At 42.2% G+C, this 26,484-nt stretch overlaps 1 protein-coding gene across 1 annotated transcript in view; it reads right to left on the reverse strand.

Moving 5' to 3' along the window:
• Window positions 1–709: 709 nt before the first annotated feature.
• TRPC6 (transient receptor potential cation channel subfamily C member 6) overlaps window positions 710–26,484 on the reverse strand; it is a 176,118-nt gene continuing 150,343 nt past the window's right edge. The window contains exons 9-12 of the mRNA XM_074943216.1: window positions 25,851–26,054; window positions 7,919–8,002; window positions 5,639–5,714; window positions 710–1,631 (exon numbers count right to left, since the gene is read on the reverse strand). Coding sequence (XP_074799317.1) covers window positions 1,480–1,631; window positions 5,639–5,714; window positions 7,919–8,002; window positions 25,851–26,054 — 516 coding nt within the window. The 3' untranslated portion in view covers window positions 710–1,479. The remainder of the gene's footprint in view (window positions 1,632–5,638; window positions 5,715–7,918; window positions 8,003–25,850; window positions 26,055–26,484) is intronic.

Raw genomic sequence — 26,484 nt, forward strand, 5'->3', positions numbered from 1 at the left:
AACAAAGCCCGTTGCCAACTGTGCCCACATATCTATTCAGGGGACACCATCATAGGGCCTAATCACATCAGCCACACCATCAGAGGCTCATTCACCTGCACATCTACCAATGTGATATATGCCATCATGTGCCAGCAATGCCCCTCGGCCATGTATATTGGTCAAACTGGACAGTCTCTACGTAAAAGAATAAATGGACACAAATCAGATGTCAAGAATTATAATATTCATAAACCAGTCGGAGAACACTTAATCTCTCTGGTCACTCGATTACAGACCTAAAGGTCGCAATATTACAACAAAAAGACTTCAAAAACAGACTCCAACGAGAGACTGCTGAATTGGAATTAATTTGCAAACTGGATACAATTAATTTAGGCTTGAATAGAGACGGGGAGTGGATGTGTCATTACACAAAGTAAAACTATTTCCCCATGTTTATTTCCCCACCCCCAACCCCCACTGTTCCTCAGATGTTCCTGTTAACTGCTGGAAATGGTCCACCTTGATTATCACTACAAAAGGTTTTCTTCTCACCCCCGCTCTCCTGCTGGTAATAGCTCATCTTAAGTGATCACTTTTCTTACAGTGTGTATGATAACACCCATTTTTTCATGTTCTGTGTGTATATAAATCTCCTCACTGTATTTTCCACTGAATGCATCCGATGAAGTGAGCTGTAGCTCACGAAAGCTTATGCTCAAATAAATTGGTTAGTCTCTAAGGTGCCACTAGTACTCCTTTTCTTTTTGCGAATACAGACTAACATGGCTGCTACTCTGAAACTTTTCTCAATGCAGTAACTCCCATTGGAATGCAGCTTCCTGGAAGGATAGCTCAGTATTGGTTTGTTGAAAAACATAGTGGAATGAGTGGTAAGGAGGCAGCTCACAAGATGTCATGACAAATCTCCACAAGGAAACATATTCAGAATAAATTACTTCCATTGTTTTGCATTTTATTTGCAAATTGAGCCTTCCCCCTCTCCCCCACCTGGGAACATTTTATTTTGAAAAATAAATGGATTTTGATTTGGGATGTTTTTAGACCAGGCCTTATATGCCTTCCTCTCTTCCATTTTTTTTCAATTATACTTATGCATATTTAGGAAAGGAAGCTACTGAAAATATAATAAGAGGTTAAGATATGAGGAGTTTAGATTTACAGAGCCAACAGTTTTAATCATTAATGGATGGTCTAGTCAAGCCTTAGCTGATATATTTGGAAGAACGAAATTACACATTGAGTAATCTAAGATTAATTTTTCTCTGGAGGGGGGTAAAATAAATAAATATCTTTTCTCAAATGACTTTTTTTGTCAATCACAGATGTAAGGGGTTAACCATCTGCAAGAACTGCAATAATTTTATTTCTTGATCTGTTTTAAAACTGTGAACTTTTAGCTTGAAAAATTAAGAGAGGATAAATATGGCTTGAAGTGGATTGCTGAATTTTTGGTTCATTGTTTAAATGTTTAGGTTAACTCCTCCTTTCTTCCTCTCTGGGCTCAATCAAAAGTTTCTCCCCAAGTTTTCTAATGAGTTCTGCCAGGTCTTCTGTGTTCTGAGATTTTTCCTCAAGAAGTTCATAACGGAGACTTGAGATGTCCTGTTTAATTTCCTTCAGTTCCCCTAGGAGAGAGAAGATTAAAAGTTATGAAGCAAAAGAAAAAGAGAGTGTAACCAAGGCCGTTATGATAACTGTAACTTAGTGCCAGACCATCCCGCGCATGGATTTCCTCTGTCCAACCAGAAAGGTAGGTGTATAGTATAGCTGCCTCCATGGCCCTGTACCTCTTCCTGAGTCTTTAGAGGGGGCTCTCTCTGGGGTCAGGATCCACATGAGGAGATGTGACTGGGAGTAAGGGTGTCTGGAATGAGGAGTAAGGGAGTTGTAGGGGGCACATCATAACCCCAAATAATCAATCTGCTCCATGTATATGAATCCTGCCCTCCATGTAGAGGAATCACTCTTAAATGAGGGCTCTGAAGGTAGCAGTGACCAAGGAGCATGGTGGATTGGTGCTAGGAATGCCAGAGCCAGCTGCCAGGGAGAGGTCTCAGGGATCATAGAGGCATCTGAAGCCCATTTCCTCCCACAGGGTCCCTCGATTCTGCTCAATTTCTGGGGAGAACAGCAGCAAACCCACAGAATGATTGGGGGCACCTCCACGAGGAAAGCCTATGGAGTTTTTCTCTCTCCAGAGGCAATTCCTTGGGAAGAGTTGTACTATTGCCAGAAAGGGTAGCCCAGTCTTCAGATTTTAACTCAATTTGGAATAAATATTTTTCTTAAAGGAGACACATCAAGTAACGCACACAACTGTTGATGTAATATGCCTGATTTAATGCTACTGAAACAAATCCCACAAAGGCATGTTCGTCAATAATCTACCAGTGTCATCTTCTCAGAAAACAGGCTTGTTTAAGAGCAGTTTCGAACCAGGCCGGTGAATAAGAAAATTAACACCATTTATTAGAAGATAGATGTTTTCTGCCTGAAGAATGAGAAGCCTGGTTCAGAACTAAAATAATACACTGGAATTCTATTCATATGTCAGTAGTTTAGAAACTCCGGGTAACAAGCCTGCAGGGGTCTCAATGTCGGTCTCCAAAAGACACAGTGATAACCAGCCTTTTCCACCTCCTCTCTGGGATTCACCTGAACTGGTGACAAGCTAATACTGGCAAACAGGCACAGGCACGCGAAGAGCTAGAATACTGCTGAGCTTCTGCACTTCGCTATGGCTGTGGATACATGAGAGAGCTTACAGCGGCACAGCTGAACCAGTGCAGTTGCGCTCCTGTAAACTCTCTTGTGTCGCCGCTCTAAGCTGACGGGAGAGAGCTCTCCCCTCAGCTTACTTGCTCCAGCCCCCACAAGTGGCAGTAGCTGTGTCAGCGGGAGAAGCTCACCTGCCAACAGAGTGCTGTCCACATCGACACGTAAATCGACATAAGCTATGTTGCTCGGGGGGGGGGAAGGGGGGTTATTCACACCCTTGAGTGACATAATTTATGCCGATTTAAAATGTAGTGTAGCCATAGCCTTAATCTGCATCGCCTGCTGAACCACAGGGAAAGCACTTTAGTACAGAGGCACAGCTCTGCTTTAACTCCCCAGCTGCCTGTCTGAAAGGAAGAAGATAGAGTCAGAAAGAAAAGGAAACAGAGCAGGGTTTAGTGAGCAAATAATCCAGATATGCAATTGGCAGGGGCAACATTCCACACTGAAAGGCAGAGCCAGTGCATATCTATGGTGAAGGGTGAGAGAGGGAGGGCAGCACTTCTGTGTGGGGGTCTGCAGAACACACTTGCTAGTGTATGTAGAGAACTGGTCGGATACATTAAATCACATTAAAAGAAGCTAAACTCTGTTAAACCCTTTCCCAGTATTACTTTTTTCACTTTTTGCTGTCATTGCCACAAGTGTACACTTGACCCACACCATGAAGAATGCGAGGAGAAGTGGTCACAAGACAATCTCTGAATTAAAATGATGGTGCTCCATGAGAATGTTCAACAATTCCTAGATATGGGGAATGTGTAGCTACTAGTAGAAGTGGCAACACGCTTGACATGTTATAGCCGTCGTCGTTCCCAGTGTAGGCAACAGCACTCTTACTGAAGCAATATCAGGGCTCATAGAAACCATCCTCAAACCACTCCTCACACAGTGGGCCAATTTCCTCCAAGATACTACCGACTCCCTCCTGAAACGCCACAGCATTAACCACCTCCCCCAGAACACCATCCTTGCTACCATGGATGTCACCTCCCTATACAGCAATATCCCTCACCACGATGCCATTGCTGCCTGCCTCAACTATCTACTAGATAATGAACAATGCTCAGAAATCCACCCCAAACCCATCACCAAACCATCCATGTCATCATCACCCATGACAGCTTTACATTTAACAACAAATACTTTTTAAAACTGTGCTAGGCGCTAGGATGACACCCCAATATGCCAGCCTCTTTGTGGACCACCCTGAGGAAGAACTTCTGGAAAAATGCACCACAAAACCAATGATATACCTGAGATATATTGATAATATTTTCATCTTCTGGACAGGTGACCTAAACTACCTTATAGATTTCCACCACAACTTCACCACCCATCCATCGAACACTCTTGAACGTTCCCATGCCACAATTAACATCCTAGACATCACAATCAGCTTCCACAATGGAACCCTACAAATGACTATGTACAAAAACCCATGGCGCAACACACTTACCCCAAGATCCAGCAACCACTACAGACACATCAAAAAATCTGTTATCTACAGTCAGGCATTCAGATACCACAGAATTTGCTCAGAAGAGAAAGTTTGGTTAACACCTAAACACATTTAAAACTACCTTCACTAAATAAGGACACTCCACCAGAGAAGCAGATTGCATCGTGGAACTGGCCACCCAAATAACCCGGAACAACCTGCTTTAATACAATTCTCCCCCAAAACACTGACCAGACACCCCAAGTTGTCACCCTGACTTGTAACCCAACACTAGACACAAATGGGGTATCATAAAATAATTACAACCCATACTTTATTGGGACCCAGCCTTGAAAGAAATCTTTCATGAACCCTCTCTTCTGGCCTTCAAACAATCCCCCAACTTTGCCAAGGTCATCATCAGAAGCAAACTCCCCACACACCGGGACATACAACTCAAAATGGCACCAGATCCTGCTAGAACAACAGATACCAAACCTGTGGACATATAACCACTGCTATGATGATCAATAATGCCCACAACACAACTTTCAAGATCCATGGGCCCTACACATGCCCGTCCCAACACATAATTTAGCTCATTCAGTACACCAAATGCCCCCAAAACAACTATGTGAGTAAAACAAGGCAATCACTATGCTCTCAAATGAACTAACACAGAAAAAAATGATAAAAGACAAAAATACCCTGTCACCCATGGCTGAACACTGTTCACAAAACAATTACTCAATAGCTGACTTCTCAGTCCTCATCTCAAAGGAAACTTAAACAACACCTTCAAAAGACAAGCCTAGAAACTTAAATTCATATCTCTGCTGGACACCAAAATCCATGGATGTAACAGAGACACTAGTTTTATGGCTCATGACAACAATTTGTAACTCATCCTCCTGCCTTCTAACCTTTAATTGCCCACTTCATTTTAAGTAGTCTCCTACAACATATGTGAACCCCTTATACTTAATCTGTCCCACCTTGTAGTAAGCTTACAGATTCTGGTTACCTTCTCTAGACATGAGGAAGAACTCTGAGAAGGTCACAAGCTTGTCCCTTTTACGAACAGAAGTTGGTCCAATAAAAGATATTACCCCACCTATTACCTTGTTTATGTTATAGCCAGGAAGCCAATCTCTGGTGCGGGAAGCAGAGATCCAAGAAACATGTCTTTTTCTTAACATCAGTCTCTCACATTAACATTATACTTTTTATTAGGTAATAATTTACTATTGGTTATGATATATTTTTGTTTTGCCATGTATCCAAGGACTTTGAAATGTGATTGTCCCAAAAGTTTGGGAAATGCTCTTCCAACAAGTTAACATAGTCTTTTTTGAGTTGCTTCTTTTGATTCCATGATTAACTTTGAAACTGTGATCAATATGCTACGCTCACCTTCATTGACTTCATCATTTTCCTTGTCTATCTGAGCTTTCAGTACATATCTTTTAATGAGACGCTTCATTATCTTCTAGGGCAAGGAAAGAGGAAAGAGAAAAGAGTTAGAATTTTCAAAGCTGAACTTGCTTGCATTGATTCTGAAATTCCAAGGCATGTGCTTAGTCAACATTTTGCTGTTGTATATCTAGTGTTGCATTTAACTCCTCCAGTCCATGGCATTTACCAGGATTAAAGGCCTCTCATGTATAAAAGAAACATGACAGTCTCTGCTTTCATCTAGACTATTGATATGAAAATTAACTTTCCAGTATATGTATATATGCAAGATGACAAAAGTGGACACATCTTACTAATTATTAAATTTTATTTGCAATTAAAAAATGATGCAGAAAAACCAGACTCTATGGGGCTGATTTACACCAGCTGAGGATCTGACCTTTAATCAGTGCTAATTACTAAATAACTTTGCAATAAATATATTGTTTCCATATAATTTTACATTACACTAAATTATATATGCTTCCAAACTCAAGACTGAGAAAATTCCCTGAAGCACTTGGTTCTAACATTTAATGTGCTGTAACTGTGTCCCATGCTAATCCAATATGACTTTTGTCTTCCTCTAGTAGCTAGACCGTGTATACTGGTTTATGAGTCTGCTGTTGCTTCAATTCTAAACACACCTGGTGTTTTAGCTCAGGAAGTAGGGGCTCATGTTTTAAATCCAGAAGCCCAGATTCAATCCCCACAGAAGATTGGCTCAGCAGCATCATTACATAATCACATTTGCAATGTGGATGACACTATGGTATATTTTAATAATCCAAAAAAATTCCAAATACAAAGCCACCCAGCCTAATGCTTTTGAAGTAACGTCTTAATCATAATAGCTATCAGCCCATCATAACTTGATTGGCCATGCCAAAAGCCAAGGCATTCTGGGCTTGATTGTATCATTAGATACAACCTACAGTCAGGGGTGATGCCACACTGCTCCAAGGGGAGCAGCAGCAGGCTTCCTGTCTCAGAGATGAAAGAGATCCTGAGTAGTCGATCTCCATACTTACTACTATACCCTTTTGTGGGATGCAGCTATGCCTCGGCTATGTCTACGCCACACACCACTGGCGTCATCGTGTAGTGAAACGTGTAGCTACATGCTACAGTGAAAAGCAAGCTGCGTCCACTCTGAGTGGACTGGTGTGTAGCTATGTAGAGCTACACATGTCAGTGAAAGGCTCTGGCAGAGGGAAGGCAGCTGAGAAAGGCTGAGCCTTTCCTCCCTGCAGGAGCCTTTCCCCACTACTGGAGCCTTTCCACACCTCATGGAAAGGTACCATAGCAGGGACGTGCCCAATCCTTTCCCCACTGCCTCCCCACTGCCATACCCTTTCCCCATTGCTGGAGCCTTCCCCCTGTACAGGAAAACACTCCCTCAGCAGGAAGCAGCAGGACACTACACTTCTAAAATAGCAGTGTAGACAGGGAGGCACAGCTTGCGTGAGTAGAGAGCATACTTGCATATATACCCACATCTTTCAGAAATGTCTTTACTCACCTAAGGCAGGCCTCACCAAGTACACTGCTATTTATACCTGTGTTGGGGGGGGGATGCAGGTATGTACTCTAAATGTTGCCACAAGAAGTGAGCAGTGTAGACAGACCTCTGCTCACGTGGCCAGCCAGTTCTACTTGTCCCTTTCTCACCCCTTTGTGGCACTATCTGAAGGGAGCTGTCTCTATGCTTCTCCAAGTGCAGGAGCTGCAGTGATTTCTGGAGCTTCTGGCTAACACTCCTTACATGCTTCCTCCCCACTGTGCACTCTCAAAGGCAGACTGGGGCCCCATGCATAGCAAAGAATACATAGAATGTACCATAATAATATGGAACTGCAGGAACCAAGCTTACAGTGATTTGTAATTCTTGAGGGATAAGAAAGAGGAAATATAATACAGAAAGGTAATTTGCATTAGCTTTTGACCTGGATTTTTTTCCAAAAAGAAGAGTTGCTCCTGATGTGCACTGTGTAACTGAGTCTTTCCCTTTGACTAAAATTGTTCTTCATGTTGGCCTTTTACAGTATTCCACTCAGAAATGTAGCATTTAGGAAGCATTCTACCATAATCATTCAGCCAATGCAATTATTCTAGATTTACATCCAGTAGATTTACTTCGGATTCATACTATTACTAATATCAGAATTTGTCTTTAAACCTTTAATCTGACGAGTCTTAATCCTTTTTCAATGCAAGTTGTATTAAACTGCCTTTTACCTGGTATTGTCGTGGAGGATTACTTAAGCTATTTAAATGGAGATCATCTGTGCTTCTTATACTTGATTGCTTACTTTGCCCAAGCTGAAAGAAAAACATTTGATCAGTATCAGCAATAAATGTAGGGGTTATTTAGTTGTACTTTCTTTTGTACAAGAATTCTGCAGCAGAACATTAACTTTTAGATGTAATGGTAGGGGTAAGGGTTAAATTTCAGGAGTAAAATCCTGGCTCTATTGATGTCAATGACAACACTCCCCTTACGTTCAATGGAGACAGCATTTCACCACACCAGTTCACTTTAACTCTTCCAATCCCCACTTCAGGAAAATTACTCTATTTAGAAAAGCACTTAAGTATATGCTTCAACTGAATGTAAAAACAACGAGGAATCTGGTAGCACCTTAAAGACTAACAGATGTATTTTGGTATAAGCTTTTGTGGGTATAAAACCCCTCTTCTTCAGATGTATGGAGTGAAAATTACAGATACAGGCATAAATATACTGGCACATGAAGAGAAGGGAGTTACCTCACAAGTTGAGAACCAGTGTTGACAAGCTGGCCAATTCAGCCAGGTGGATGTGGTCCACTCCTAATAATTGATGAGGAGGTGTCAATACCAAGAGAGGGATAATTGCTTTTGTAGTGAGCCATCCACTCCCAGTCCCTATTCAAGCCCAAATTAATGGTGTTAAGTTTGCAAATGAATTGTAGCTCTGCAGTTTCTCTTTGAAGTCTGTTTTTGAAGTTTTTTTTATTGCAGAATGGCTACTTTTAAATCTGTTATTGAATGTCCAGGGAGATTGAAGTGTCCTCCTACTGGCCTTTGTATGTTACCATTCCTGATGTCTGATTTGTGTCCATTTATTCTTTTACATAGAGACTGTCTGGTTTGGCCAATGTACATGGCAGAGGGGCATTGCTGGCACTTGATGGCCAGCAATAATGTGATATATGCCATGATGTGCCAGCAATGCCCCTCTGCCATGTACATTGGCCAAACCTTGTGACCCTCAGCATCATAATGCTAAACTTTTAGGCACCTTGAAAACTGGAATCCACAAAGGCTGAGTTCGGAGCCCAGGCTCCCTATACAATGCATGGGGGGGAGAGATGTGCCTGAGAATGGGATCCACAAAAGCCAGCGCACCTGACAGCTCCCTGTCTAAGCTAGCCAATAGCAGATGCTGATGCAATGTGTGTGTCCTAAGCCCCACCCTTCTCATGGAGTTAGATGCCTATCTCTGCTTGGGAACCACAACTTGGAGTCTCTCTCCTTACACACCTGGCTAACCGTACACAAAATTCCTGGTGAGGGTGGGAGAGGAGGAGGAGGACCTCCCTTATAACCTTTAATCCAGTGGTTAGGGTACTCACCCAGTATGTGGGAGATCCCAGTTTAAGTCCCCACTATGTCTTAACCACTGGACTCTGGGATATTTTGACGAGGGGCTCTCTCAATCTCTCTTCTTGAAGGACACACCCGTTGCATCAGCATCTGCTATTGGCTAGTTTAGACAGGGAGCTGCCAGGTGTGCTGGCTTTTGTGGATCCCATTTTCAGGCACTTTGTATTAAAATAATTAAAATTAATTCAGTCCATAAAAGAGTGAGAATGACTCTGTAGTCCAGTGATGAGGGCACTCAACTGGGAGGTAAGGAAACCCTGTTCAAATCCTGTCTCCTCATCAGATGCGGGAGGAGGGAAATTGAACTAGGGTCTTCCTCATCCCAGGAGAGTACACTAACCACTGGGCTAAAGGTTATAAAGGAGCCTGGCTGTTTTGTATGGAGTTAAGCATTCTCAGTGCACATCTGCCAGATTGGGACCCGCAGGCAAGATAGGCAGGGCAACACCTATGTCTACCTGGTTTGAGGATCACATTTGGGCTTAGGTGTGAGATAGACTTTTACATCAGAAAGTTAGGCACCAGGTGAGTTTAGCTGCCTACAGGGCTAGACAGCAGATAAGCAGGGGTTTGGTGGACCGTAGTAGCACCTAAACCTGGAATTTAGGCACCGAAGTCCCTTAGTGGATGTGGTCAAAGTGCTTTCCTGAACCAAGGTACCAAAGAGTAGGTAACAAACCAAACTAGCAAAGCCCCAAAAAGACACCCAACCTCAACAAAAAGGAACACCAAAGAGAATTGCAGAATGGAATAGATTCTCTTAAGTTCTGAGAAACTTTACACCCTCATGCAGGTTAGGTATGTAATGGAGTTCAAGAGCCTGATTCTCCTCTTAAATACTGCAGTTTTATATTTGTGTAACTCCACTGATGGCAGGCCTCATATACCATTAGTTTGTGTTTTGCAGCCACTTTGTACAGGTGTGTAGCCAGACAGCCAGCCCCCCCCCCCCCCGCCTCAGACCAGCATTGCTGGGAACACACGGAACAGGGCACTTAACATGAATTCCAGCACAGCCTTTGAAGCTGTGAGAAGCACAGGTGTGCTGCTACAATGTGCCTCTGGGAACATATACAACGATTAGGCTCACAGCAGGCAGAGGCGCTGTGACAGACATGGCTCTTAGCCCCTACTAAACAGCATGATGCACACACACCAACATCCTAGGTGGGAAAATATTTACCCTAATAAAAGGAATGTCCAGTAGTCGACACTTATTGTTTCTCTCCCTTGCAAGTGTAAACTACTCTTGCGAGAGCTGGCGTCACCCAGATAGACCAGCCCCAATTTGGCATAAGAAAGGAGAAAGAGAATAAAGGAGTACAGAGGTATAAGTAGGGGACCTACAGCACCATGATTTTTGAGTGGTTTTCACTATCTATCTGCTGGTCAGACAAGTGACAGCCTCCCAAGGCTTCTGCAGCTAAGAGGGGCCCTAAGCCTTGTCCCTTATTCGTCTTTCCGTGGAATTGAGTGACCGATCCTGGCTTGGCACTGCTGGAATCGAGAGATGCAAGGAGGGTAAGAAGCACCCACACCTGATCTCCTATCTTTAGTGTACACATATTTTGAAATAGAGCTCTATACTTTGTTGTCTTTCTTTGGGATTGTAGCTTCAGTTTTGTAACTTGTTTGTGTGTGTAACATCTCTACATTTAAATAAGTAGGCACTAGCAATTTTGTAACCACATGATTAGAATCTAGTTTAATACATTTTGGTAACCATTTATGCATAAGCCTGACTTGTTTCTCTCGTTTACTGTAAAGCAGCCAACACAATTAAAGAACCTCAGCCATTTTGGCTATAAAGCCTGGCCATTAGGTGAGAGTACTAAGAGCCTAGCGTTGAGTTGTGCCGCCTCCACGGGGCAAACTCTTGGGGCACCTGTCAGTCAATCCTGACTGCCCGCTGCGAAGGAGCTCTGAGCTCTAGCAGTTAAAGTCACGGGTGTGGAGAGGCTCTTAGTGCTGCCATTGGGGCACCTGTCAGTCAGTGTTGACTGCCCGCTGCGAAGGAGCTCTGAGCTCTAGCAGTTAAAGTCACGGGTGGTTAGGACCTTGGGGCATCCGTCAGCCTAGCCCCGGCTGCCCGCCGCGAAGGGACAGTGCGTCCTAGCGGTTAAAGTCACGGATGGTATAAAACGGGCATAGCTGGCACCTCACCAAACATCCCTGGCCATCGGCTAACAAGGTGTAAAGGTTACAGTGAGGATGTAAAGTGTAAAGGTGTAAGACAGTGAAGAATTTGGTTCCCTTGGCTTGTTGCTCCCCTCACTTTCACCAATGTCTTAGTGTAAGATGATTAAGCAATGCAAGTCAGAAGCCCATGGAGGTTCTGATTTCACAGTATATTTCTGAACAGCATTTTTGTTAAACACTGGAGTGAATGGACATTATTCAAAACTGGAGAACAAATTACTGGCAGATAATCCAGGGCTGCAGTTATTTAGGATGCATTATTGGTTAATGTCTTTGAGAAAGACCAAAACACAATATTGTTATGAAATGATGAATTCAATAGTGTAGCTGAATGATTAGATTGTAATAAGGATGATATGGGAACTGTCAGAAGAAAACAATTCATGTATTACTATTGATTGAGACAAATCAACCAGCTCTCTGAGCAGTAATGCAAGAAATAAGGAATCTGAAATATAAACGATGATTGACCTGGATTAGGACCTAAAGAGGTCGGCATTACAAAGTCAAAATCTTTTACAGTTGTATCTGACATACAAAAAATATTTCCTCTTCAAAATATAGGGACACAGCCACAGTATCTCAGATGCTATTGTGTATTAAACTGTGGGTACATGTTGTATTTTTAGTGGGGATTTTGGTAGCAGGCATTCTTGTGCTTTAATCAGTTGAATGCTTAGCTATAAATGAATTGGAAAGCCTTGAAACCTGATAGAAAGTACATTGGGATATAACAGGAAATAAGCTATGCCTGAATTGCAAGAGGAACTAAGGACTAGTGTGTAGTAAGTTTTCAGCTTGTGTCTGATATTAGATTCATAGATTCATAGATATTTAGGTCAGAAGGGATCATTATGATCATCTAGTCTGACCTCCTGCACAATGCAGGCCACAGAATTTCACCCACCACTCCTGCAAAAAACATCTCACCTATGTCTGAGCTACTGAAGTCCTCAAATCGTGGTTTAAAGACTTCAAGGAGCAGAGAATCCTCCAGCAAGTGACCCATGCCCCATGCTACAGAGGAAGGTGAAAAACCTCCAGGGCCTCTTCCAATCTGCCCTGGAGGAAAATTCCTTCCCGACCCCAAATATGGCGATCAGCTAAACTCTGAGCATATGGGCAAGATTCATCAGCCAGATACTACAGAAAATTATTTTCTGGGTAACTCAGATCCCACCCCATCTAATATCCCATCACAGGCCATTGGGCCTATTTACCATGAATATTTAATTACCAAAATCATGTTATCCCACCATACCATCTCCTCCATAAACTTATCGAGTTTAATCTTAAAGCCAGATAGATCTTTTGCCCCCACTGCTTCCCTTGGAAGGCTGTTCCAAAACTTCACTCCTCTGATGGTTAGAAACCTTCGTCTAATTTCTAGTCTAAATTTCCTGGTGGCCAGTTTATATCCATTTGTTCTTGTGTCTACATTGGTACTGAGCTTAAATAATTCCTCTCCCTCTCCGGTATTTATCCCTCTGATATATTTATAGAGAGCAATCATATCTCCCCTCAACCTTCTTTTAGTTAGGCTAAACAAGCCAAGCTCCTTGAGTCTCCTTTCGTAAGACAAGTTTTCCATTCCTCAGATCATCCTAGTAGCCCTTCTCTGTACCTGTTCCAGTTTGAATTCATCCTTCTTAAACATGGGAGACCAGAACTGCACACGGTATTCCTGGTGAGGTCTCACCAGTGCCTTGTATAACGGTACTAAAACCTCCTTATCCCTACTGGAAATACCTCTCCTGATGCATCCCAAGACCGCATTAGCTTTTTTCACGGCCATATCACATTGGCGGCTCATAGTCATCCTATGATCAACCAATACTCCAAGGTCCTTCTCCTCCTCCGTTACTTCTAATTGATGCGTCCCCAGCTTATAACTAAAATTCTTGTTATTAATCCCTAAATGCATGACCTTACACTTCTCACTATTAAATTTCATCCTATTACTATTACTCCAGTTTACAAGGTCGTCCAGATCCTCCTGTAGGATATCCCTGTCCTTCTCTAAATTGGCAATACCTCCCAGCTTTGTATCATCCGCAAACTTTATTAGCACACTCCCACTTTTTGTGCCGAGGTCAGTAATAAAAAGATTAAATAAGATTGGTCCCTTAGACTATGAAGTCTGAGCAGAGGGCTTTATTAGGGCTAGATTCTGATTTCACTTATAAGACTGTAAATCAGGAGTAAAACCTGAGAAGTCAGTGTTATACAGGTATAAAACTTATGCAAGTGAGATCAGAACCAAGCCCTTAATCTGTAATGAGGACAACACTTAAAATGCTCAATTTTCCCCACTCCCTTCAGAACTTCCTAACTGGAAGTTAGCCTTTTGTCTGAGATTTTCTAATGTGGCTTGTTTTCTAAAAATCAAAAGCAAACTTTACTTTCACGTCCACTGTAAATCCAAAATAATGCCACTAAAATAATGGAGTTACTCTGGATTTACCCTGGAGTAAATAAAGCAGATTTTCCTGTATGTCTTTATGCATCAAAATATTTCTTAGTCTAACTCTGCTTGTGTGTAGACAGTTTCTTTTAAACAGGTGCATTATACCAGCAACATTTTTTGTGTAAGCCATTTCATGATCTTGTTAAAATATGACTATTGGGTGATATAACACGAATATCTGTTGGAGGCCTAAAAGAAGGAAGCATTGTTATAAATTCAAAGTTATTATAGTTTAAAGAAGAAATAGTAGACATAATTGGATAACACTGCGCTAGAAGTTTAGGGTGAACACGAGGGAAAAGTTCAAACGGTAATCTCATTTAGTTTATGCAATAATTTTTCCAGTGAAGTGGTAAGATCCTGGCCTAGACAAAGCCCTTGAAAATGAGCTGGCTGGCTGAATAGGATGATGAAAAAACTGTTTTTTGTTCTTAGTTTTTATGACTGTGAAGTACCCATCATGGTGAATGTCATAGTTCAATACCACTCTTCCTTGTTGTACTAATGTTGGTGACAAGTGAAATTCTATTCTCAACAACTCATAATTTTGGCTGATTGGGAAGTTATTCATTAAATGACTTTTCAGCAGAACCAAAACTACTCCTGGGTACGTATTGGTTTTGATCAAACTTTCATTGGGAAGGTTACTTCGGTTCAGGATGGAATTTCTATTCAAAATCACTGAGAAAAATCAGATAGTGTAGTAACTTGAACTTGGGCCTTCCTATGTTGTACATGACTGCCCTAACTACCAGGCCATTGGCTATTCTCAGGTAGGGTTCTCTCTTTCTCAACCTATGGTGGTGGAGCTGTTCCACTTTGTATAAATAATTAAATATTCATTGGAGCAAGGACTGGTATCTAGGTCCCTGCTGAGTGGCAAACCAACGGCATAACTCAATTCTAAATTGAGTGCACTCCCTTCCCTCATGTTTTGCAAATAATTTGAAAGGCCTCAGGTTCGTCCCAATATGTAATGGGAAAATTTTTCAAAATCTTGAAAAGTCACAGGATGGGAAAGAAAACTTTCCTACCCAGTTCTACTCATGATAATGAAGAAAGTAGCAAATAAGCAGACCAGAGCAGGGAAATTGGGTCTACTTCTTTCTACTCACAGGTTTTATATGATTCATATTATGTATCTGCATCTCTTTGTAACAGCCCTTGAAGGTCTATTTAGTTGGGAAATTAAATAAATTTTTTTTGAGCTACAACAAGATATTGATTGCTTTTTGTTGGTATCTCTTGTCATTGTTTATAATTTTAAACTGTCATAATGTATTATTATGGTAATACTTGAAGTGCTTTTAAAGACAATTCTAAATTAAAAAATAAAGTCATATTCAACTACGCAGTATCTCTGAAGCTGTATTAGAACCTGTTTCCGAAAATTGCTTCCTGTACCCAATTTTGAAATATGAACAAGATAGAAGTACAATTCTGTTCCCACTGAAGTCAAAAAGGGATTGGAGACTGACTTCAGCATAAGCAAGCTTAGGTACTTGTTGGAACAAAATCATTTTGTTTGACAATCATTGCATTTTAATGGCTCCATTGTGCATGGGTTGCCATTTTTTGCCATAAGGACTTCATTGTAGACACCTGTGCCACAGGTACTGAGTTTTGTTTTTGCTGGTGCGTGCTTCTCTCTGCCCCCTCCACCCCAGGCAAGCAACGGGCATGGCCTAGGGGGGAAGAGGATGAGTGGGGGCAGGGCCTTGGGGGCAGAGCAGGGGTGGGGCCTCGGGGTGCTGTATGGGTGGAGCAGGGGCGGGGCCATGGTCCGCATGGCAGGACCCACAAAAGATTAATCTGGCTCTGCAGGTGCTGAGCACCCCCTAGTTTTTTTAAGTAGGTGCTTCAGCCCCAGATCACCCACAGAGTTGGTGCCTATGTCCTGTACAATGTTCATAACACCTGATTAAGAAGAGTAGAAATGAATGGTATACTTCACTACCTTTATCTTATTATTAACACTTTACTACATCTTCCTCTTTGTCAACAGATGTAAAAATTGATACAATATGTGACAGACTTTTTAACTGAGCCCAAAGAACACAGAAAACGTGAAATGTATTTAATTTAGGCAGGTAAATCAAGTGATATATAAAAGTGTGTAACTTTGTTAAATCAACCTGTAACAGCAATAGAGATGGGATATATAATTTATTGCATAACTGTGTAAGACCACTTGGTGGCAGAGAACGCCAGGATTACAACTTGTGACAAAGTTCTTCCTCTACCTTGGTGGGTTTTGAGCTTATTGGCAGATTCGCTCGCCTTGGAGCTTCATGGCAGCCCTCAGTTTGGCCGTTTTTGTGAACCCACAGTCCAGGTCAACTCCTCCTGTGTCTGATCAGGAGTTGGGAGGTTTGGGGGGAACCCGGGCCCGCCCTCTACTCTGGGTTCCAGCCCAGGGCCCTGTGGAATGCAGCTGTCTAGAGTGCCTCCTGGAACAGCTGTGTGACAGCTACAACTCCCTGGGCTACTTCCCCATGGCCTCCTCCCAACACCTTCTTTATCCTCACCATAGGACCTTCCTCCTGGTGTCTGATAATGCTTGTACTCCTCAGTCCTCCAACAATATGTGTTCTCACTGTCAGCTCCTAGCGCATCTTGCTCCCAGCTCCCTACACCCGCACCACAAACTGAAGTGAGCTCCTTTTTAAACCCAGGTGTCCTGATTAGCCTGCCTTAATTGATTCTAGCAGCTTCTTGATTGGCTGCAGGTGTTCTAATCAGCCTGTCTGTCTTACTTGTCTCCAGAAGGTTCCTGATTGTTCTGGAACCTTCCCTGTTACCTTACCCAGGGAAAAGGGACCTACTTAACCTGGGGCTAATATATCTGCCTTCTATTACTCTCCTGTAGCCATCCAGCCTGACCCTGTCACAAACTGCATTTCACTCTCATAACAGATTTGGAAGCTCTCTCTTTGAGCTTCGTGGATGCAGAATTTTCTCTCCTGAAAATTACTCAGAGAGTAAATTAAGTTTGCTAGAGAAATGACAAACCTAATCACTAAGATTTATCGACTGTATAATCACAGCCAGCACATAAGTATTTAGAGAAAGTACAAAGGATTCCTATCACGCCTGACAAAATGACTACACCTCAGTTCAGCAAAAGAATTTAGAGATGTCCTTAACTTTAAAAACATGCTTAAGTGTTTTGCTGAATCAGGGCCTACAACTATAAGCCATACACATTTATGTGGCAATATAACCCATACAGTGTCTCTCTTATCTAAAGATAAACAGCTGCATAAGTGACAGGTGATCGCTATGGAAGTGTTGCGTAAAAGAAGAGGTGGAGTGGTCCAGAACTTTGGTTACTTAGGGTATAACATAAGAACATAAGAATGGCCATACTGGGTCAGACCAAAGGTCCATCCAGCCCAGGATCCTGTCTACCGACAGTGGCCAATGCCAGGTGCCCCAGAGGGAGTGAAACTAACAGGTAACAATCAAGTGATCTCTCTTCTGCCATCCATCTCCACCCTCTGACAAACAGAGGCTAGGGACACCATTCCTTACCCATCCTGGCTAATAACCATTAATGGACTTAACCTCCATGAATTTATCCAGTTCTCTTTTAAACCCTGTTGTAGTCCTAGCCTTCACAATCTCCTCAGGCAAGGAGTTCCACAGGTTGACTGTGCACTGAGTGAAGAACAACTTCATTTTGTTTGTTTTAAACCTGGTACCCATTAATTTCATTTGCTGGCTCCTAGTTCTTATATTATGGGAACAAGTAAATAACTTTTCCTTATTCACTTTCTCCACACCACTCATGATTTTATAGACCTCTATCATATCCCCCCTTAGTCTCCTCTTTTCCAAGTTGAAAAGTCCTAGCCTCTTTAATCTCTCCTCACATGGGACCCGTTCCAAACCCCTAATCATTTTAGTTGCCCTTTTCTGAACCTTTTCTAATGCCAGTATATCTTTTTTGAGATGAGGGGACCACATCTGTATACAATATTCAAGATGTGGGCGTACCATGGATTTATAAAAGGGCAATAAGATATTCTCTGTCTTATTCTCTAACCCTTTTTTAATGATTCCTAACATCCCGTTTGCTTTTTTGACTGCCGCTGCACACTGCATGGACATCTTCAGAGAACTATCCATGATGACTCAAAGATCTTTCTCCTGATTAGTTGTAGCTAAATTAGCTCCTATCATATTGTATGTATAGTTGGGGTTATTTTTTCCAATGTCCATTTATCCACATAAAATTTCATTTGCCATTTTGTTGCCCAATCACTTAGTTTTGTGAGATCTTTTTGAAGTTCTTCGCAGTCTGCTTTGGTCTTAACTATCTGGAGCAGTTTAGTATCATAGTTTAGCCTACATAAGAAAGAAAAACCTGCTGCAGTCCCATGTTAGCCGACTCAGGGGCTGTTTCATTGCTGTGTGGACTTCAGGGACAGGCTGGAGCCTGAGCTCTGGGACCCTCCTACCTTGCAGGGTCCTAAAACCCGGGCTCCAGCCTGAGCCCGGAAGTCTACATAACAATGAAAGAGCACGGCAAGTCCAAGTCAGCTGGCATGGGCCAGCCGTGGGTTTTTCTTTGCTGTATAGACATACCCTTAGTGCTGCATGTCCATATTGTTATATATCATTGTTTTGTATCATTTAAAAATCAGTTAAGACTTTTTTTTAAGTAAACCTTGCCTATTGTGGTAGTAGTGTTGTATTGCACTTCATTAGTGTCATATAGTCACATTTTCCAAAGAGCCTGCTGACTTTGAGTGCCAGTGTCTTGCCGTCCAACTTGGGACAACTTGAACCTGATTTTCAGAGGTGCTGAGCATCAGCAATTCCTATGCACTTCAACTGGAGTTTGGAATTGCAGCACATCTCAAAAGCATGACCAGTTGCTCAGTTTGGACATCAGAATCAGAGGGCACTTTTCATTATACAGCATTGTATATAATAGTAGAATCTATAATAGTAGAATAAAAAAATTACAAAATTATATTTTGCATTGTTAGAGTCAGCAAAAACATGCTAATATGATACAACATTTTAATTTATTTTCTATTAAGTATACATTTATTAGTTATTCCTTATTTCTTTTCTGAAAGGCCATATTCAAAGATGACAGCTCACTCAGGACACATGCTGTCATCATTCTCTTGGTCAGGAAAAATGAATAGATTTCATGGCCTTCAAACCCAGTTTGTGGAGGAGCTACACTTTATGCTTCATACAGAAATTTGATTCTAAAATTAAAAGGGATGGATGCAATTTTTTAAAAAATCTACTTCTCTCTATTTTTTGGTTCTTCACGTGTAAAATGACAGGTTTCAGAGTAACAGCCGTGTTAGTGTGTATTTGCAAAAAGAAAAGGAGTACTTGTGGCACCTTAGAGACTAACCAATTTATTTGAGCATAAGCTGTCGTGAGCTACAGCTCACTTGTAAAATGTCACCCCAAATCCAGCCTGAAAGGTCGCCATAAAGGGAAGAAAGCCACAGGAGCCCTGGACCAAAAGGTTGAGGCAGGCTGCACACAGGGAGACCCTTTGGCAGTATTTGGAGGAGAAGCTGATCTTCTTCTCTCTCCAGGAAATGCAAGGGTCACGCTGCTCCAGTCAAGTGCCACCAAAAATTAGGGGAAATGTGGGGAATGAATTGCATTGGACTGTGGCCCTGGATTACAGCCTTTAGGGGCACCATTTCCTGAGTCACTGACTCAGCGGAAAGGAAGCTGGAAGAGAACATGTGTTATGCCTTTATTTTGAAATGTTAGGTGGGTCTCAAAAAACTTGTTTGTGGTGTGCTACTTTGTGACTTCCCCTATAAACACCAAAGGTCTGGCTTTGTCTCCGTCTTATGCAAGATAAGGAGGGTTGGCACTACAGAATTTCCACATTCTCTCTATGTGGCCTTCCTTTTTACTGCCATAGTGCTGCTACTCCTGCTGTAGCAAGAGCAGAAAGGATCTATTTTCAGAAAGCATATGGAGTTTTGTGTCTGATCCTGCACACCCTTACACAGTTCAGTCAGCCCACTGAAAGTACTCCTGTGAGTATGGACAGCTCAACTGGTTAACAGTTTGCAAGGTCAGGACCCTTCCCATGGTCTTATTCCAAATTACAAATCTTATTGACAGGAAGACTGCGGATGCCATTCTGAGGATGAAATGAAAACAATGATAATAAATCATTATCATACCATATTTAAGGTCAGTCTTGACAAATCCCTGGCTGGGATTATTTAGTTGGGGATTAGGTCCTGCTTTGAGCAGGGGGTTGGACTAGATGATCTCCTGAGGTCCCTTCCAACCCTGATATTCTATGATTCTGTGATCCACACCTGGTCTAGATGGGGGAGGAGATGATGTATTATAAAGGCGACAAAGGGAAGGTGATAAATAATATACCAGTAGTGGTCGTTCTAAACAATGCCTTTGGAAACAAAGGTTGTTTTTTTAAGAAGTACGGAGGGGTGCCATGTGATGGATGCAGACAGGGCCAACTCCAGACCACAGGTATCTCCAAAAGCAAAACTGTGATTGGCTAGCAGTTTCAGACTCTGTGGTGGAAACCCTAAATAGCCAGGGGATATGAGCTCAGAGGGTTTATGGCTTTTCAGTGGAAGAGGTTTTATTTATTTTTTTTATTGAGAATCAAATGTTTATAGCTGTCTTAACAGGAGAGAAAGTACACTTATTTAGTATTTGATATTCTAGAATCACTCTTCAGCTAGTGGAAAACATTATTAATATTTTAAATTTAACAGCTAGGTCAAAGCTGGAAAAAACCTTCCAAACACAGGTTACATTCCACATGGCTGTCTGTCAAAGATGCTATTTTAAGCTACGCAAACAGGCCTAGGGTTCTAGGGCCCTGTCCAAAATGTCCAAGGATATGATGATAGTATCTTTCCAGAAACACCTGTTTGATCATGGTTCTAGTTTAAGGTCCAAACTCAGTTTCCTTGGCCAATACAGATAGGGAGCAAGGATGAGATATGGAAGGAGTGACTTAAAAGTCATTGAAAGTAATTGGGATTGGTGCTTCCAGGTCCCTTACATGCTCTTGAAAATTGTACCTGAAGTTGAAAATAAAAGTCTTTTGTTTTTTTGTTTCTTGCCATCAGCCCATTTTGAGTAGCACATATACCTCCTGCAAGTCAGTGCATTTCAGTGACACCCTTCTCACTGAAGGAACCTGTAAAATCAGTTTGCACCTAGCAACTTGACAAGAGGTTTGCAAATGCCGAGGTCATTAGAAACCATGCATAAGCAAAATTCAGCATCTTATCGTGGGTATTATATATGCATTTAGTTTAATTTCAACAAGTAACATGACATGAAATCTGAGTAATGATAGTTACCAGAGATGCACAGAATGCCTCTAAAATCAGTTAAGAGGCAAACTGTGACAAGTTGATTTCAGTGGCAATATTGCTTATGGGATCTGTCAAGGTTCCTTCCCCACTCTGAACTCTAGGGTACAGATGTGGGGACTTGCATGAAAACCCCCTAAGCTTATTTTTAGCAGCTTAGGTTAAAACTTCCCCAAGCTACAAACTATTTTACCTTTTGCCCTTGGACTTTATTGCTGCCATCACCAAGCGTCCAACAAATATATAACAGGGAAAGAGCCCGCTTGGAAACGTCTTTCCCCCCAAAATACTCCCCAAACCCTACACCCCCTTTCCTGGGGAAGGCTTGATAAAAATCCTCACCAATTTCCGTAGGTGAACACAGACCCAAACCCTTGGATCTTAAGAACAATGAAAAAGCAATTAGGTTCTAAACCAGTCGGAGAACACTTCAATCTCTCTGGTCACGCAATCACAGACATGAGGGTCGCTATCTTACAGCAAAAAAACTTAAAATCCAGACTCCAGCGAGAAACTGCTGAATTGGAATTCATTTGCAAATTGGATACTATTAATTTGGGCTTGAATAGAGACTGGGAGTGGCTAAGTCATTATGCAAGGTAGCCTATCTCCCCTTGTTTTTTTCCTACAAACCCCCCCCCCCCCAAGACGTTCTGGTTAAACTTGGATTATTGCTGTGCACATTGTAAGATGAGCTATTGCCAGCAGGAGAGTGAGTTTGTGTGTGTGGTTTTTGGAGGGAGTGTGTGTGGGGGGGGGTGAGAAAACCTGGATTAGTGCTGGAAATGACCCACCTTGATTATCATGTGCATTATAAAGAGAGGTTTCAAAGAGGGATGGGCTATTACCAGCAGGAGAGTGAGTTTGTATGTGTGTCTGTGTCTGTGTGTGGGGGGGGGGAAGAGTGAGAAAACCTTGATTTGTGCTGGAAATGGCCTTCCTTGATGATCACTTGATGATCACTTTAGATAAGCTGTTAGCAGCAGGACAGTGGGGTGGGAGGAAGTTTTGTTTCATGGTCTCTGTGTGTATATAATGTCTTCTGCAGTTTCCACGATATGCTATGCATCCGATGAAGTGAGCTGTAGCTCACGAAAGCTCATGCTCAAATAAACTGGTTAGTCTCTAAGGTGCCACAAGTACTCCTTTTCTTTGTTCTTAAAAGAATTTTAATTGAAGAAACAGTAAAAGAATCACCTCTGTAAAATCAGGATGGTAAATACCTTACAGGGCAATCAGATTCAAAACATAGAGAATCCCTCTAGGCAAAACCTTAAGTTACAAAAAGACACAAAAACAGGAATATACATTCCATTCAGCACAGCTTATTTTATCAGCCATTTAAACAAAATAGAATCTAGTGCATATCTAGCTAGATTACTTACTAAGTTCTAAGACGCCATTCCTTTTCTGTTCCCGGCAAAAGCATCACACAGACAGAGAGAACCTTTGTTTCTCCCCCCCCCCCCCCCGCCAGCCAGCTTTGAAAGTATCTTGTCTCCTCATTGGTCATTTTGGTCAGGTGCCAGTGAGGTTATCCTAGCTTCTTAACCCTTTACAGGGGAAAGTGTTTTCCCTCTGGCCAGGAGGGATTTTAAAGGTGTTTACCCTTCCTTTTATATTTATGACACGATCCATGATCATTTTTAAACCTATTGTGTATTTGTTGAGAAGCAGGTCACAACATAGCCCAATGCCGCTCCTGCAGTTCCTTTCCTTTTGTCCTAGGATTATGACCAGTTGTTCCTCATTACTGTTTAATGGAAAATCTTATCTTTTAATAGGACGGTAGAGGAGAAAGGAGACAAAAAAGCAGGGGAGTAGAATGCACATGGAGGGAGGAGGAGAGATTACACAGGTAGGAGAAGAGATTTTTTTTTTTTTTTGAAACAGAGAAAAATTTTATTGTGACAATTACAAGAATTACCAAAGAACCAAATCAAAGTATGCAACAAAACAACGCAAACAGAAGGTATAACACAGCAGCTTTCAGGAGGGAGAAGTGTTCAGGCTAGCCTGGGCCCAGAGCGGGGGGGCTTCCTCGACACTCGTGGTCTTCCACCCTCCTGAGTTACCTGGTGGCCTAGAGCGGGGGAGCTTCCTCGACATTCGTGGTCTTCCACCCCCTCGAGTTACCTAGTGCCGCGCCCAGTGTCACCGATTATCCCCCCCCGAGAGTACCCGGCAAGATGGGCACGGCTGCGGGGTGGGCAGTTTGGGGGTGGGGGGGTAGACACCCATGTATTATAGGGCCCTCCTGGATGACAGTAACGATGGTATCCACAGCGGCAACGGCTGGGGCTGGTGTCTCTCGCTCTTCCCCTCAATCAAAGGGTTAGACGGAGGGAACCGGATGGGGTCACCGAGCAGAGAACCCCGGACAGCGCCCACCGCTCTTCAAAGGTGTCAAGGGAGTCGGTGGATGCCGCCCAGAGGAACTCCGCCCGGATACGTGAATGTACTGAGGATAGGAAAAAGGCCCTACAATCGCAGGACGTTTCATGGGCCAACCTCCTCTCTCTGGTTTTATAAATGGCTGTTTTTGCCAAAGCTAGGAGGAGGTTAACCAGTAGGAGAAGAGATACAATGCATAATGATATATGAAAGGGGGTCAAGCGAAATCACAGAGCAGAGACAAAAGCAAAGCTTTACCCCAGGTGGAACAGCTCTCTCTGCCCCCACACCTCTGATGGGCTCTTCTTTTTGCTATTGAAGTGCTGTCCTCTACTGTCTGCTCACAGCAGGGCAAACTGGTTGAAATTTGTTCCAGGAAAATTGCTTGTCATTTATCTAATAACATGCTGACACACAAACCTTATTTCCTAGTCCCAGTCACTGTGAACTTGGTCAAGCCTACAAAAGTTATTAACCCTGTCACAAGACTGCCAATTCCATTGGTGGGTGTAACAATGGTAAACTTTAAAAAAAACAAACTTCTATGACATTTGCTTCTGCCACGATGACTACTTTGTGATTTTTCCTTTAAAATGTCACAGTTAACTCACTTTCCTACTCATTAGGCAGTACTGATAATCTGCTTTCTGGTCATTTGGTTTGGGAAGCTGTTCTAGCCACCCTCCCCACATTCCCCTTGAGTTGCAATAATGTCATAACACCAGTCTTCACACTTCCAATCCAGCCTAACATAGTGTGTTATATCATTTGTTTCCATAAAGCAATGAGTGTTTAGCTTACACTGAGATATTGGCAAGGTAAAGAATTAACATACTGAGTATAAACACTGAGTAATCCTATTAGATAAAGCAGCAGGCCAGCTCTGCTGCACTATAGTGTCCTATCATCTGAAATCTATTGTCTAAATGCATCAGAGAACAGAAGACTTTTCAGATAAAAACACGCCACATAAAACAATAGGGGAAGAGGTATAATCTTAGAATGAGAACCACAGTGTAGCAAGGCATAATTTGAGAGGCCCTGTCACCCAGCGGAATCTACAGCCCAGAGTCAGGCAGCCAGGCTCCCTATACAATGTGTGAGGAGAGTAAGGTGCCTGAAAAAGGGACACACATAAGCCAGCATTGTGAGTCGGGAGCTGACTAAGCTAGCCAGTAAGAAATGTTGAGGAGATGGGTGTGGTCTAACCTCTGCCACTCAAAAGGAACTTGGGTGCCTAAGTCTGAGTCAGGGAGAAGTGCCTATGTCTGCTCAGGATTCACAGCCCTTTCTCACAAAAAACGGAAGAGAAGGAGCCTACTCTTATCCCTTAGTGGTCAGAACACTCATCCAGGATGTGGGAGAACCAGGTTAAAATCTCTCCTCTGCCTCATGGGAAGAAGGGACTTGAACCCATGTCTTCTACCTCGCGGTTGAATACCCTGATCTCTAGGCTATGGGGTAGTCTATGATAAGGCTCCCTCAATCAAGCTGTTCAACTTTGTATGAAGTAGTTAAACAGTCACTGGAGCAGAGACTGGACCCTCAGTCTCCCACTTCCTAGGTGAATCCCCTAACCACCAAGCTATAGAGGAATTCTCACACTCTCACTCTGGCCCAATGACTATTTAAGTATTTTAAATACTAGGGCTTAGGTGTGCACACTGTAACAAGCAAGATTTAGTTGGCTTTGTGCATGCCCACTACTAGAAATGTATGCATTTAAGAGACTTTATCCGTGGATGCGTAGGTGCTTAGGGATTTTAGACACCTACAGGGTTAAGCTGCAGCTGAGGACCTAAATGTTGGACTTAGGTGTCTAAAGCAATAGTTAGGCACTTAAATTCCTTTGTGGATCTAGCCCTTAGTGCCTAGAAGTAGAACAGATCCATATTAAGGCATCTAAAGAAAAGCTTGATACTGCTCCTCCTGAAGCCAGTAGCAAAACTCTCATTGATTTCAGTGCTGTAAGATTGGACCCAAGGTGGTCTGTTTTTAAAGATGCTAGGCACCCACTTCTCCTACTCAAGTCGACAGCAGAGAAAGGGTAAAAATATTATTAACACTTAAAATTTGTACATGGTATAGTGCATTGGAAAGTTACCTTATTCATCTCTGCATCTTCCTGAAAACCATTCTTATGACATAGGTACACTTTAGAGATCCATTTTTTTACTCTGAGTAAGAGATAAAGCAAAGATTTTGGAGTTGGCACTAGGTTGAAGGGTACAGGAAGAGTTCTCCCCTCTTCAAAGTAGGAAAACCAGAGTTTAGCCCTAGCAAACTTCCATTCCACATCAGCATCATCCTGTAAGACAGAAATATGACTATCAAAACAATGCTAACAATGTCTTCATTATTAAAATTACCCTAGCCAATGGCATTTGTGTTTTGAACAAGAATGGATGACATGAATACCAAGCAGATCCAATTACTATTTTTACCTATGAAGAAATGAAACATTAATTATGCAAATTGTTTGTTAATCTGAGAAAAGCAAAGGGATGGACCTAGGAAAAGGTAAATGTAGTTTGACTATCAGCTCCTTCATAGTGAGTGCTATTAGTCTGTAAAAAGTGTCTATCCATTGACACTTTTCGAAATTAGACTGGAGAAAAGGAAAGGCCTCAAGCCAGCAAAGCACATAAGCATATGCTTAACTTTAAGCTTGATGTTGATTTTTAAACGCATGCATAAGTGCTTCATGGAATAGGGATGGATTTAAGCACATGCTTAAA

This window comes from Natator depressus, chromosome 1, assembly GCF_965152275.1.
Source record: "Natator depressus isolate rNatDep1 chromosome 1, rNatDep2.hap1, whole genome shotgun sequence".
Taxonomy (NCBI): domain Eukaryota; kingdom Metazoa; phylum Chordata; order Testudines; family Cheloniidae; genus Natator; species Natator depressus.